Source organism: Quercus lobata, chromosome 11, assembly GCF_001633185.2.
Source record: "Quercus lobata isolate SW786 chromosome 11, ValleyOak3.0 Primary Assembly, whole genome shotgun sequence".
Lineage (NCBI taxonomy): Eukaryota > Viridiplantae > Streptophyta > Magnoliopsida > Fagales > Fagaceae > Quercus > Quercus lobata.
Genome location: NC_044914.1, coordinates 7256958 through 7271517, shown reverse-complemented (window position 1 = coordinate 7271517; position 14560 = coordinate 7256958). Strand labels below are relative to the sequence as shown.

General features: G+C 32.9%; 1 protein-coding gene across 2 annotated transcripts; it reads left to right on the top strand.

Annotated features, from left to right (window-relative positions):
- The first annotated feature begins 1001 nt into the window (after nt 1-1001).
- On the top strand, nt 1002-10249 carry LOC115968530 (serine/threonine-protein kinase STY13-like). 2 transcript variants are annotated; one of them, XM_031087941.1, is made up of 3 exons: nt 1002-1273; nt 2490-3490; nt 9682-10249. In XM_031087941.1, the coding sequence occupies exons 2-3, from the start codon at nt 2580-2582 to the stop codon at nt 10019-10021; spliced, it is 1251 nt and encodes a 416-aa protein (XP_030943801.1). In that variant the 5' UTR covers nt 1002-1273; nt 2490-2579; the 3' UTR covers nt 10022-10249. The 2 variants fall into 2 exon arrangements, with proteins under 2 accessions (XP_030943801.1, XP_030943802.1); XM_031087942.1 differs by having other exon boundaries at nt 2353-3490.
- Nucleotides 10250-14560: the final 4311 nt, after the last annotated feature.

The following is a 14560-nucleotide window of genomic DNA, read 5'->3' as shown; positions in this document are numbered from 1 at the left end:
AATTTTTATTTTGTGTAACAGGGATATATAATATTTATCTCACATGGTGGATACCACCCCCTATTTGGAGGGATTTGGGGTTTGAATTTTAATGGAAGGGAATGGAACAAACATTCCATATCAATTTCCTCCTTCAAAATTCTAAAACAGAGGATCATATGGAATGATTTTGAAAACCCCTTTATATCCCATTTTGTTTTCCTGTCACAAACAAGTTGTAAAATCCATCACATAAACACTAATAAATATTCATTCTTTTCCTTACAAATATTTTACGAAGAAATAAATGATTTTTTTTTTTTTTTAATTCATTTATGTTCCCTTATGAACTTTGAAAAAGTGCTGTTAATCATGTGTAATAATTTATTGTGGGTTTGAAATAGCTCAACTCTCTTATCGTCAAACAAGAGAATTAAGAGCAAATATCATTGAATAAACGTCATAGATTCAAATTCTTTCATAACTAAGAAAGTAAATGCCTTCTATGAGAATAACTCACAAACACAGTTAACTGGAATTTCTTTTACTTTTTACTAGAAAAAATGCCAAATAACTAAGAAGATATGAAAGATGATCGGAATAACTAAGAACAAATATCATTAAATGAACGTCATAGATTCAAATTCTTTCATAACTATGTAAGAAAGTAAATGCCTTCTATGATAATAACTCACAAACACAATTAACTAGAATTTCTTTTACTTTTTACTAGAGAAAATGCCGAATAACTAAGAAGATATGAAAGATGATCGGAATATATTAAAATACTATTATACTTAGTGAAATAACATTTTGGTCTCTATTTCTGTCCATTCTAAACATATTTTTGGTAAAAACAAAAAACAAAAATGAAAAGAATGAAAAGTTTCAAATTCTATTGAATCTATTAAAAGAAAACCCCTAAAAATTTACCCAGAAGACAAGAAAAAAAAAAAAAAAAAGAAAAGAAAAGAAAAGAAAAGGAAAAGTAGTAGTAGTAGAAGAATAGCAGTGGCCAAAGCCAAACAGTAATACACCTTATTTTAATACTAAAACTCTCATAAAAACCCATTTTCTTTGTTTTTCTCTTTCTTTTATTTGTTTGATCCTTCTTGTTGGTCGGTTTGGTCGTCGTTTTCTACGTTTACACACACACACGCACAGAGCGAGAGAGAGAGAGAGAGAGAGAGAGAGAGGGAGAGGGCTGTGGTGAAATCTTGGCCGTTGATTTGCATGTGGTAACCATCCGATTCGATTAGAATCGGAATCGCACGGCCGAGCGCTTTCGATCGAGGTAAGTTTCGCGAGAATTCGCTAAATCGAAGCTCTTAAAATGATGAATCTTAGGTTTTAGGGTTTATGGACTTTTTTTTATAAAAATTTTCGTTTTGATTTTCTCAATTTTCGTTATTTGCTGTTACTTTAGTGCTTTGGTTGACCAAAATTGTCGCATATATATATTTTGGGGCTATGATTTATGGTTTTATTGCTATTTAATTTTGGTAATAATCTGTGAATTGAAATCTTTGATTTTTCATATGGGTTTATTTTTGTTTGATTAGGTTAATTTTAGTTTGGGTTTTATGAGTACTTAGTGTGAAATTGTTTGATTTTATCTAATTGCTCTGTTGGGTTTTGTTTTAAATTTGAAAAAAAAAGAGAGGGTTTTTAAAGAAATCTCTGATTTTGTTATATGGTATATGTTTTTTAATTGGTAAGTTAACCCAGGATTTCACTCTCTATAAGCTTATATATTTTACTTAATTTAGTGGCCATATAACTGTCAAATAAATGAGTTACCTTTTTTATTGGTAAGTTACACACGCGCCCAATGGGTCTTGAATCCACAGCCACACCCTTCACCCGGAACTTATATGTTGAGGTGCCAATTGAGCTAGAGCTCATCGACAAAATTAAATGAGACGCTTTGCTTGTGTTTGAAACATTCACCCTATAGATATATACTGTTTTTAATGAAAGGTTTTTTTGTCTCATAAATAATTTACAAACAAAGTTCTTGAAATCAATAGTTTTCGCAATAAATGTCGTTTCAGTAAATAGGACGGGTTTTTTTGGTCAACGAGTTAAAGCTCAAATGGCACGTTCTTTTCCTAAAAGAGTGGATGGAGGTGAATGTTGTGAATTCAAAAGCTGATGGGTGCACGTGTAACTTACTAAGAAAAAAAGAGTTCAGTTTATTAAATCAAGCATAAGAAAGCAAATATGGAAGTTTGAATCTTATGCTTAATGTTTTTTGTTTATCACCAAATAATGGAAAATTCAGCTGATTTGAGCCAAATGATTTAATATGTACAGTATGTTGGATCAAGATGTTTAATTCAAACTTATTTATTTTCTTTTTCCCTATCCCAGTAATTGTTTGGTGGAGATTTAAATTTTTCCCAGAAAGGAATAATTTAGAAGACCTTTAGAGCATAAGTTATTTGCATATAAGGTTTTTATTTATTACAATCAAGACTTGGTGCTGAAATCTTGTGGAACAATTGTAGTTTTAGGGTTTTGCTAAGGGGGTTTTGAGTTTGGGATTTCGAATGTTGAAGAAATAAGAGACTTAAAGGTTCTGCTGCCTGGGCGGGAAAATGTTGGAAGCTAGTCCAAAATTCACTGGAATTATAGGCCTGAACAACCAGGACAACAACTATTATGATTTGTCACAAGGATTTTACCATAAACTCGGAGAGGGTACCAACATGTCCATTGACAGTTTTGGAAGCCTGCAAACAAGCAATGGTGGAGGTTCTGTTGCAATGTCTATGGATAACAGCAGCGTTGGTTCAAATGACTCCCACACTCGCATTTTGAACCACCAAGGGTTGCGGAGGCGTGCTACTGACAACCACTCTGTTGCACTGAGTGTCAATCGTCGAGGAAGAGTCACACATGCTCTGAGTGATGATGCACTGGCCCAAGCTTTAATGGATAGCAATTCCCCCACTTTGGGGCCTGAGAACTTTGATGAGTGGACAATTGATTTGAGGAAGCTTAATATGGGGGCAGCTTTTGCTCAAGGGGCTTTTGGGAAACTTTACAGAGGTACTTATAATGGGGAGGATGTTGCTATCAAGATCTTGGAAAGGCCAGAAAATGATCTGGAAAAGGCTCAGTTAATGGAGCAACAGTTTCAGCAGGAAGTTATGATGTTGGCCAGATTGAAGCATCCCAATATAGTTCGGTTCATTGGTGCCTGTCGGAAACCAATGGTATGGTGCATTGTAACAGAGTATGCAAAGGGGGGTTCTGTTCGGCAGTTTTTGATGAAGCGGCAGAATCGGGCTGTTCCATTGAAACTGGCAGTCAAACAGGCCTTGGATGTTGCAAGGGGTATGGCATATGTGCATGAGTTTGGATTGATTCACAGAGACTTGAAATCCGACAATCTTTTGATTAATGCGGACAAGTCCATAAAGGTAGCAGATTTTGGAGTTGCCCGCATTGAAGTGAAGACTGAGGGAATGACACCAGAGACAGGGACATATCGCTGGATGGCTCCGTAAGACTTCTGATCTTTAGCTGTCAAAATTTTCATGCTTTTTCCTTCTCTCTCTTTCTGTTCTCTATCTGGGTATTTTTTCCCATGCTTGCATTACATATAATATTTTTAAATATAATATAGTTAGTAGCATCCATCACTTACCAATGTTTCAGAATTACTAATTGCTACCTTCTTCTGATTTTTCCTCTTTATCCTTTATTTGAATTGCTTTTAGATATCAAAGTTTTTAAATCTTTTTTGTAGATAGAAATGCATCTTGTTTTTCTGAGTCTTTGACCTCTAGTTTCCAATTCTAAGCTTGTTCACACATTTTCTACCACAATAATGTAAGATATTCGAAAATGCTCATGAAAATCAATGCCATATATAAGCTTGCAGTCAGATGATATTGGTCTGATGTTTTGATTTAGGCCTGAAAAATTTCTGGTAGCTCAACTTGTATAATAACATGGCTATATGCGTGTGAGTGTGTGTGCGCCAAGGGTAGGTTTAGTTGTGCTTGTTTTAACTTTAAGATCATGCAAGTATTTTAGAAGATTCATTTGATCACCATTAGGTCAGATCTAATTGTCTTGTGAGAATCATTCTGAGAACTTAATTGCATCGTTCCTTGGTTACAAATATTAGGGTTACAGCATTGTTGGATGGGTGTCTGATTCTCAAAAAAAAAAAAAAGGGTTACAGCATTGTTCATAGCTAGTGACTTCGAATTTTTTTTAATTAATATTTGTTTGTTTTTGTGTTAGAGCATGTAAGCATGCATTAGTATTTTCTTTACTTCTTGTCAAAATTTAAGGCTTTTGGTTCAGGTATGCAATTACTAGTAACCTAAGGTCTAGTAACCATGTTTGCTGAATTAGATGTGGTTTAAAACTGTTCCAATAGAAGTTCTATATTGTCTATAAAAGAGAATGGGTTTTGGTTTGCAAATGCTAACATGATTTCCAAGTTGCTTATGTAGGAAATCATGCACCATTATGATATTTATTACTTTACTTTTTTACTTATATAAAAAAAATATATATATATATATTTATATTTATATAAATTGCTTTAAATAATCTTTGGAAACAAATCTATGATTATCTAATAAAAAATCACCATCTTTTGGCTGAGGTTACAGTTGTAAATTTTATACATGAGGATATAATGTTCAAGGAAAAATTCAATTTATTTTGTTCATATTACATCTAAAGAAATCATGAATGTTTGAAACTCATTTTATTGCAGTAGGAAAAGTGTCGATGTTAATACTTTATGATATTGTTCTAGGTCATGGATCCATGGTTTACTCCCCGGGGGTGGGTCCAAAGGGCTCTGCCTTGGTGAGGTTCCATGTCATAAAAAATAAATAATAAAACTTTATGACATTGTTCTGGTAAATCTAACCTTTCCTTTTATTGGTTGAAGTTGTTAAATACAGTGAAAGTTTCAACTTTTTCAAAAGTGATATTTATATTGATTCCTTTAGCTATCTGCTGATTCTGCTTTTTAAGAATATTTTGAGTAATATTGTAACGACTAGATAAAAGCTCTAGTCACATCAACGCTTACACTCCAAAAGGACTAGTCAAGTTACAATTGGGGCTCCTTGTAATCACTTATAAACCCAAGATCCACCTAGCCACACAACACACACTCAAACAATCCAATCCAATCGAATTTGCACAATTTGGGGTATCACAAATATTGTATGGTAGAGAGGGTAATTTGGTCATATTGTTTAATTTATCCTTAAAACTATAAATAGTACATGTGGATTAGGGTTAATCAGATTTTAACCCTAAACATAAATTTCAGAAATTACCTAATTACAAAGAACAAATTGAATATGCATGTGCCTCATTCTTACAGTGAGAGAGGGAGAGGGTGGGTAGTATATGTAATATCAGAATTTTTTTTTTTTTTTTTTTTGATAAGTAATAAAAATTCATTGATATCAAAAAGAGAAAGACACCCAAGTACACCGGGGGTATACAGGGGAGAACAAATCAAAAACGAACATTACAAAAATCAAGAAAATCCAAAATAGAAGAAAATTGATGGTTTCTCCACACAAAGAACCAATCAAGTAAGGTTCTAAAGAAAAGAAGCTTGAGATCGGGCATGGAACGCTCCTTGTCTTCAAAACACCTACTATTTCTTTCCTTCCAAATACACCACATCAAACAGTGAGGAACAACCATCCAAATATCTCCATTACGATGGCGGCCAAAACGACCTTGCCAGCAAGCCAAAAGCCCAACAACAGAAAATGGCATAACCTAGCAAACTCCAAATAACCCAAAAACCATATCCCGCAACTCTGAAGCAACCGGGCAATGAAGGAAAAGATGGTCAATAGTTTCACTATTACACTTGCACATATAACACCAATCCACAATGCAAACCTTTCTTTTCCTTAAGTTATCAATTGTCAGGCATTATGGCCAAGTGATAAATTCTCAAATCCTTCTATATATATATATATATATATATTTTGGATAAGTAATAAAATTATATAAATCAGGAAAACGAGTCACCCAAGTATACAAGAAGTATACTAGGGGAAACAATCAATTTTCTGATATTATATATTGATTACTATGTGGTAGATACTATGATTTTAGGCTGTGGAAGGTCCTTGATTAATTGATATATGTTTTCTGAAAGAAAACAACATACGCTAAGAAAGTCATCAAGGATACAAACTGAAAACTGACTTACATTGAGCAATAAACACTTAATTAGGGACAATGCATCAAATTGGGAAAAAAATATTAACAAATTTTCATTAATGAATGCATTAATTTATTTGACTTGCTTTACTGATAAATTGCCTGGGTTAATTGACATTGTGAGGTGGTATAATTGGTGATTTCAGGTTGGTCGATCAGTTGTATTAAGTGACTTAAAGCAGTATCGTTTACACCGTACTATTAATTATTAAATACATTATGGCCAAGTGATGTAAAAACTAAACTAAACTAAAATAAAAAATCTTAAATCGAATTTTTACATTTTGTGTGATAAACAATTAAAAATAAAATCCACACTTGAGCATCCAAACAAATTTTCTCTTTCTTAGTGATAGATCAAATGATCCAACTGATTTCTGCAATAGATTGGTTAGAGTTTCAGGGTGCACACACACACTCATATATCTCTATTTTGTATGTTTAATTTCTTATGTTGGGTATTTGAAATATTCTTTCGAATGAGACCTCAATGTCAGAGTCAAGTGAAGTCTATTATACTAAAGCGTGCATAAGGCATTTTTTTTGAAGCTGTTTTAAATTGGATAGTTTCCCCCGTATTATAAATTGTTATTATATTTATTGTAGGTTAGATATATATATAATCACTGTCATAAATTCCTCTCAATCAAGAGACTGTTGATACTCCCCCCCCCCCCCCCCTCCCATCTCAAATGTTTGGGATTGGCTTGTCCAATTGATGTTGGTTGTACCTACCAATTTATGCACTAGTCTTTTAACCATTGAGCTTTCTTGGAAGTAGACAATCTGCTTTTGAATGTGATTGATATGATTTTGTTTCTGACAAGTGCTTAGAACCTGGGTGTTCTTTGGTCAATTGGTCAGTATTAGTACTTGGGTCTTGGTTTGATATTAGTTTAGTTGTATTCTGAGGTGGCACAGTTTGCATTCATTCATACTATATAACTGATGCAAGGACTAACATTTATTTTGCTTGTCTGTTTTACTACTCTTTGCTAAATGACTGCTCTCAGTTTGTACTCTGTAGAAGCATATCTCAGCTCTTTATGGGAATACTTTATTTGCAATCTTGGGCTTAGGTGGTGGTCATGTACCACTTTGAAATTTTTGATAAATTATTACCCATTTAGGTATGTATGGTAAACTTATTTGCATAATCCTAAGCCAATTCTGTCAGTTTTCATTAACTTATCAGCAAAAAAAAAAAAAAAAAATCTGTCAGTAGTCACCTATATGATAGAGTTCAGCACAAGGCATCCACAGCTTTCATTTCTGCACAGGCTGTGGCTGCATTATTTGTTAGCTGGAAAATGTGAAACAGTTATATTTGTTTGAACTCTTTAGCAGGAGGGTGAATTACGCAAGAGCTATGCTCATCTTCATCAAAGTCATAATAGGTCTGGCCTCACATGGGTTAATAATTATCAAAAAATGGTAGCATAAGTTAAAATGTCAATTATAAGCTGGTCTACCTAATATAATCCCCTCTCTCCTAGCTTTGTTTGAGCTGTGAAAAATAGGCTTTACACCTGCCTTGTGCTTTATACGAGTTCAAAATGAGCACATTTAGAGGAGGACATTTGAAAGATATGAGAATACTATGGCAAGGCTCTGACAATTAGGTTAGTGCACTAATATGATGTACAATTGGACTTAGTGGGAAAGTTTACTGATGCATTTATTTTTTTGTAACACCATGGAATTGCTATCTTAAGTTGGGTTTATTTCCCAATAGATAGCTCAAATGGCACATCTTCCTCCCATAAGAATGGGGTGGAGATTGAGGTCTTAGGGTTGAGATCCATTTTCCAATGGAAAGATTGCAGTGTATAGTACACCCTTTGCTATTTGTTACCTTAGAGTAGATTACGCACTGTTAGCAGTGGAAGTGAAGTCTAATGGTGTGGTGAAGGTGGCAATGAGCTGCTGTGGTGGTATGTCATGGGAGTGAATGGTGGTGGTGGCTATGACAACAGACAAGCAAGGTGGTGGGTATTGTTTAGTTTTAACAATATTGCATTGAATCTTAATGATATTTGTGTCAATGGTCATATATTTATGTATGAAAAAGTATGGCAACTGTATTAGCCCATCAATATACACGCTAAGGAATGAAGTTTAATTGTCCAAGGATGTGTTGGAAGGTAGACATGGAACATTTTATGCAGTTTAGGACTACAAAGTTTTTTGAACCACAGCTTTTGGAAGGTGGTCGCTGACATTTATGCTTAGTAACTTAAATGTTGCTCATCCTTTGCTTGCTTAAAATTTAATATATGGAAGACAGCTTTGTTGTGGGGTCTATGTGGTAGCTTTAGTAGCTGTTAAGGATCCCAACAATGATCAACCCATAGTTTTTGAATTGGTTGGTTTTCCTCTATATTTTGGATGAGCTTATTTGTCTTTTTTTTTTTTGTTTTTGGGGGGGGGGGGGGGGGGGGGGGGGGTGTTGAGGTTTTAAAGATCAAATTGGGTGTAAGGTTGCCTACCATGACCTCTCCCAAACCCCTCAAAAAGTGGGAGCTTTGTGCATTGGGTAAGACATTTTTCGGTTTTAAAGATCAACTAATCATATATAGTAGAGAAGCAATTAATTAGATATTATTATTAAGTATGCATTTTTGCTTTCAGTGGAGATTTATATGTCTTGTGAACATCTATTAGTGTAATATTTTCTTGTGGTCTTGTCAGTCGACAATTTCTTATTGGGTAGAGAGCCTTAATTAGATTATTCTTGTTATTAGTAAGTTACACATGCAGCCAATGGGTACTGAACCCACAACCTAACCCCCCCACCCCCCCAACACAAAAAAAGAACTTATAAGGGGAGGAGGTGGCAATTAGGCTAGAGCTCATTGGCTGCATTAGTTAATTATTTATTTAATACAAGTTGATGATGACATTTTATTGATCGCAGCAAATTTCCCCCCTCTTGTTATCTAGTAATTATCAACATGTTCTGAACATATTTGATCTTTCTCTCATCTATTGTACTTTCTAACTGAAATTTGTTATTGATGGAATTGCTTTAATTAGATTCATCAATTGCTTGATACTAAGAAAACAAAATTACTCTTTTACATCAATATTTTGTTTTATGTTTTAACTGCTATAATCTCGTAATTATGGCATCTTGAGTGAAGATCATTGAATGCATAAGTGAGAATTAGTGTTTTGATTCAAGTTGTCGGAGTGAAGATTACTAGAGAGATTAAAAATAAAACGCATTAGAAAGGACTCATGGGGCTGAACCTTATTAGTTGGGATTGAGATGTAGTTGAGTAATCTAATAATTGAGCTATCAACACCTTGTGAATAGTTACCACAATCTTGTTTTGCTATGCATTAACTATGCTTTGTCATTTTGATTCTTGAATCTAAAATATATAATGATTTATTGTGTGTTTTGTCTATTTCTTCATATTCTAATTTACAATGTTGTCTACTTGCCTGTGATTTTTGGGTCTGCAGGGAGATGATCCAGCATAGGCCTTACACACAGAAAGTAGATGTCTATAGTTTCGGAATTGTTCTTTGGGAGCTCATTACAGGATTGCTTCCGTTTCCAAACATGACGGCAGTGCAGGCAGCTTTTGCAGTTGTCAACAAAGGTGTCCGTCCAATCATTCCCAATGATTGCTTACCCACTCTCAGTGAGATCATGACCAGGTGCTGGGATGCCAACCCCGATGTCAGACCCCCCTTCACTGAAGTTGTCAGAATGCTTGAGAATGCAGAGGTTGAGATCTTGACAACGGTTCGCAAGGCGCGTTTTAGGTGTTGTATGGCCCAACCAATGACTCTGGATTGATCCCAAGAAGATATTGGACAAGAATACAGCTGTAAGAAAAACAACAGGAGAAGAAATGGGCAGGAGAAACATATTGTACCCTCTAATTATCAAGTTTAAGAACTGTTATTACAACTAGAACTGCTGGTTTTGGGGTTTCTATTTTAATGGATTCTGTTGCTGAATTAGTAATAGACGAGAATTGATGGATATGTATACATGCCCTCTTATTGCGGAGTGTTGTGTTGACCTGACTTGCCTTTTGTTTTTCCGCCTCTCAAAATATCGCAATTTTTTCGACATCATATGGAGAAACTTAATATCCATCATTGTAGACGTCTTTAACAAATATTTGCAGAATAAATACCAAATAAGAAAACTAGGAAGCAAAAATCAACTAGATCAATTTCAAATAGGAAGAGTAGAAGAGGAGATACAATACGGTCTCAAACAGAGTGTTGGGGTCCAAAGCAAATATATCCTCTATACTTTTAATTATAGTTATTAAGCCCAGATTAAATGTTAACCCGCTCTAGAAGTCAGGGGAAATAAAAATAAAAATTAAATAAATATAAAAATAAATTTGAAAATTCATAAAATAAATATGTAAACTGAATAAATAAGCTTGCCTAAATGGTTAATTTAAATTGATCCTAACAAACTAGGCATATTTGACAAGTAAGAACACTAGAAAACATAAAATATATGGTTAAGCATGCCTAAATTGTTAATTAAAATTGGTTCTAACAAACTAGTCACGTTTCAAAAGTAAGAATTCTAGAAAACATAAAATATATGGATGTCATAAAATTGAGACTAAGTATTTAATAAATAAAATCATATTGCATGTCTTAAAATTTTAATTACAAAAAGATATCTCAAAGTGCAAAGTGACATTCAATGCATATTCCATGGATTATGATTTGAGCTAAAATTTTTGAACTAGGATTTTTAATCTCTCTCTACATGCCATAACTCTCTACTAGCCCCCCTTTTTTTTCCAAAAAAAGAAGTTTGATTATTTTGAAAGAATAAAAATTAATCAATTTGAAAGGATTTCAAGAACAAGACAAAATTATAACAAGGTTAGAGCATATTTAAAAAAAAAAAAAAAAAAAAATTGAGATAGAGCTCTACTCTAGCCCTTTTCTAAGTGTATATGTGTGCGAAATTTCTTCTGGAGACTTGAACTCTGGCTCTTGCCTCTTACATCCCATAAGCACTTATATTTGTGGAGTGACATTCACGCAAAGGGTGCGTGGTGGTAAAAAAATAACATTTTAACACTTCATTTGGGAGGATAGAAATGAATGAAATGAAATAAATTATTTTGAAATATTTCTTGCATTCTTTTGTCTGAGAGTTATAGTGGAAGGAATGGAAAGATCATTCCATTGTTTGGAAGTTTTAGTGAGAGAAAATGGAATGGTAAGAGGGAACAATCAAATCTCTATATTCCTTCAAAATCTCAATTTTCATTCTCCTAAAATTGGGGGAATGAGATGGAATGAAATCGGATTCCCCTAGTATTACATGAGACAATTTAAGAAAAACGCTAATCACATTTGTGTTATACCTTAAAAAGATTAGTCTAGTCATAATTAAAACTCCTTGTAGTTCTTAATAAAGCCCAAATCAATTCAATATATACCTGATGTGATACTTCTCACACATTCACATCTTAATCAATATCCAATCAATCCAAGAATCACATTACGACTTTATTTCTCGAATGACAACGGAATCTTAAAAATATAGTGAAACATTCTCAAAGGTTCAAATCTATGTAATGTCTTTGTGATTACCTAAATATCCCATCATGTCAACCATTCCTTCAAAGTCTAAACATTTTTTTTTTTTTTTTGAGAAAGAAGTTTAAACTTCACCGTGAAAAAGAATAAGAAATGGGTGAGCTTGACAACTCAGTAAGCACATGTCTATAATATAATTCAAAATAGGATCAAGCTAACTCTTCAGAGAGTTTGTAAAACTGAGTATCAACAAAATCGTTCTAAAGCTTATCAACATATCAAAGATACCAATTTATTGAAGGAAGGTTAACATGCTTAACCAATGGTCAATCCGAATACATATTTACTGAGAAAACATATTAGAATACACAATATTTGTTTACATAACAGATTTAAACATACTTTCATTAATAGAACATATTCAACACATAGAGACCGAACATTCTTGCTATAGATTGTGGCCACCAGACTCCCATGAGCACAAATATATCAAAAATAGACTTCCCATTATAAGGGCACACAGACTCCACTGTGAGGGAACAAGGTTTTTCTCCAAACAGATTTGGAGAAAAATCCTTTAAACTCTTTCTATATCTTTTTTTTTTTAAAAATTTTATTATTTTTATTTTTTATTTTTTTTTTATCAAATGTGAACTTTAAAAATTGAACTGTTGGATTGTATGTTTTTTATATTCTTAACATGCATGTAAAATTTTGTTCAAATCGAATGTTATTTACTATTCAATTAATAAATTTATTTTTTATGCATAATTTTTAACTACAAAAATTTGAAATTTAAACATGTCATTGATAACATAGCTATCAATCTTTGATCTTCTTGAAATTTTGCAAGTATGATGGATATAATACGAACAAATAATTCAACGTTTTCTCTCCAAATAAGTTTGGAGAAAAATCCTTCAAACTCTTTCTATATCTTTTTTTTTTATCAAATGTGAATTTTAAAAATTGAACTATTTGATTGCATGTTTTTTATATTCTTAACATGCATGTCAAATTTCATTCAAATAGAATGTTATTTACTATTTGATCAATAAATGCATTTTTTATGCATAATTTTTAACCACAAAAATTTGAAATTTAAACATGTCATTGATAACATAGCTATCAATCTTTGATTTTCTTGAAATTTTGCAAGTACGAAGGATATAATAAGAACATGCAATTCAACAGTTAGATTTTCAAAATTCACATTCAATCAAAATATATAAGAAAAATTTGAAGGGTTTTTCTCTAAACTAGTTTGGAAAAGAACCTTTTCCTCTACGAAGCTACAAGGGCCTTGTTGGCTAGAATTTGCAAGTACATATCAAATAAATTTAAATAAAAGATTCAATTGGTTTCTAAATCATAAATCAACATATTCATAGACATAGACATGTTTAGAGTTCTCAAAATTTTCAAATCAGGTGAAAATTCACAATTTTGATATTGCATGTCATTACTCTTTAACTTCGGATACTTGGTTCACAAAGTGCTCGATCTCAGGATATAAGTTTCTAAATATGATTATCATAAGTAAAACTATAAACTTTCCAAAATACATAACAAAAGTTTAATAGCATTAATAAATTACTAATTAAGTAAATTGATACTAAAAATGTTGTGGACTTTTGAAAACCAATTGGCATAATATAATTAGAAAATCCAAGCGCCTCGTTCATGTCACAATTTGATACAAGGTTTATACCATAAGAACTAAGTTTGTTTGTTTGGTTTTTTTGTTTTGTTTTTTTTTTTTTTTTTTGAGAAGAAGAACTAAGTTGATCAGGATATGATTGCCCAAAAGATGAGCTATCTTCAGGTTGTTCAAATACTGCAGGAATTGTTAATGGGTTTAGTTAGTGAAGCCAAGTTTTGGGTGTGATGGGCAACAATTTGCACAACTCCAAATATGTGGCTAGTAGCATTGAGAGAGAGAGAGAGAGAGAGAGAGAGAGAGAGAGAGAGAGAGAGAGAGAGAGAGAGAGAGAGAGAGAGAGAGAGCAAAAATTGAACTTGAAGGTCAAAGGGACCAAAAAGAAAAGTATGGTTAGTACCCATATGACCATATCTCTTCTTACACAATAGAGCTTATTCTTCTTGCCAAATTACTTCTTTTTTCCTCTTCTTCTTTGAGATAGGCCTTATTACATGCTAAAGAAGTTTACATCCTTTTGAGTTTTGAGTCCATCTTTTTCCTTATTACGTGTGTCCTTTTTCTCTCTTGTTCTTTCACGAGTCACGTTTCAGGTAAATTGATAGATTTATTTTATATATTATGCTTTATATAAACTGATGTGAAAATTTCTATCTTAATTTTATTTTAGTTAAATTGGACTTTTGCTTGTAAAGGTTGAAACTATTAGGTCATTCATGTAATGCCACAAAAATTCAAATTCAAAAAAAGTCCATATTTAACCTACATTATAAAATCCCCAAAGTAAATTTAATCTCAAAAGCAACACATAGTACTCAATCTAACCTCCAAAATAACCAAATGACCTAAATTGCATAGGTTTGAATATAAACCAGAGTCTCAATCAACTCCTCACGGAAGTAAACTTTTTACATAAAAAAGAAAACTTAAAATTCTAACTCAAAGAAACTCTTCTAGAACAACTATGTGATCGAAATCCCAATAGCAATCCACCTTCACCAAAACGATCACTTCCTAGCAACTTCTTATGACTGAATCTAAGCAGCTCATCAGGGGGAAAAAAAAAGGAACAACAAGTAATGAGCTAAAAACCCAATAAGTGGTAATTTGCACACTACCATTGAAGGGGTAACAAAAAGCATTAGATTT

Excerpts from the sequence above, each read along its gene's own strand:
- LOC115968530 (XM_031087941.1), top strand. The coding sequence starts at position 2,580 with ATGTTGGAAGCTAGTCCAAAATTCACTGGAATTATAGGCCTGAACAAC. Across the intron at positions 3,491-9,681 it reads ACATATCGCTGGATGGCTCC|GGAGATGATCCAGCATAGGC; the intron begins GTAAGACTTCTG and ends TTGGGTCTGCAG.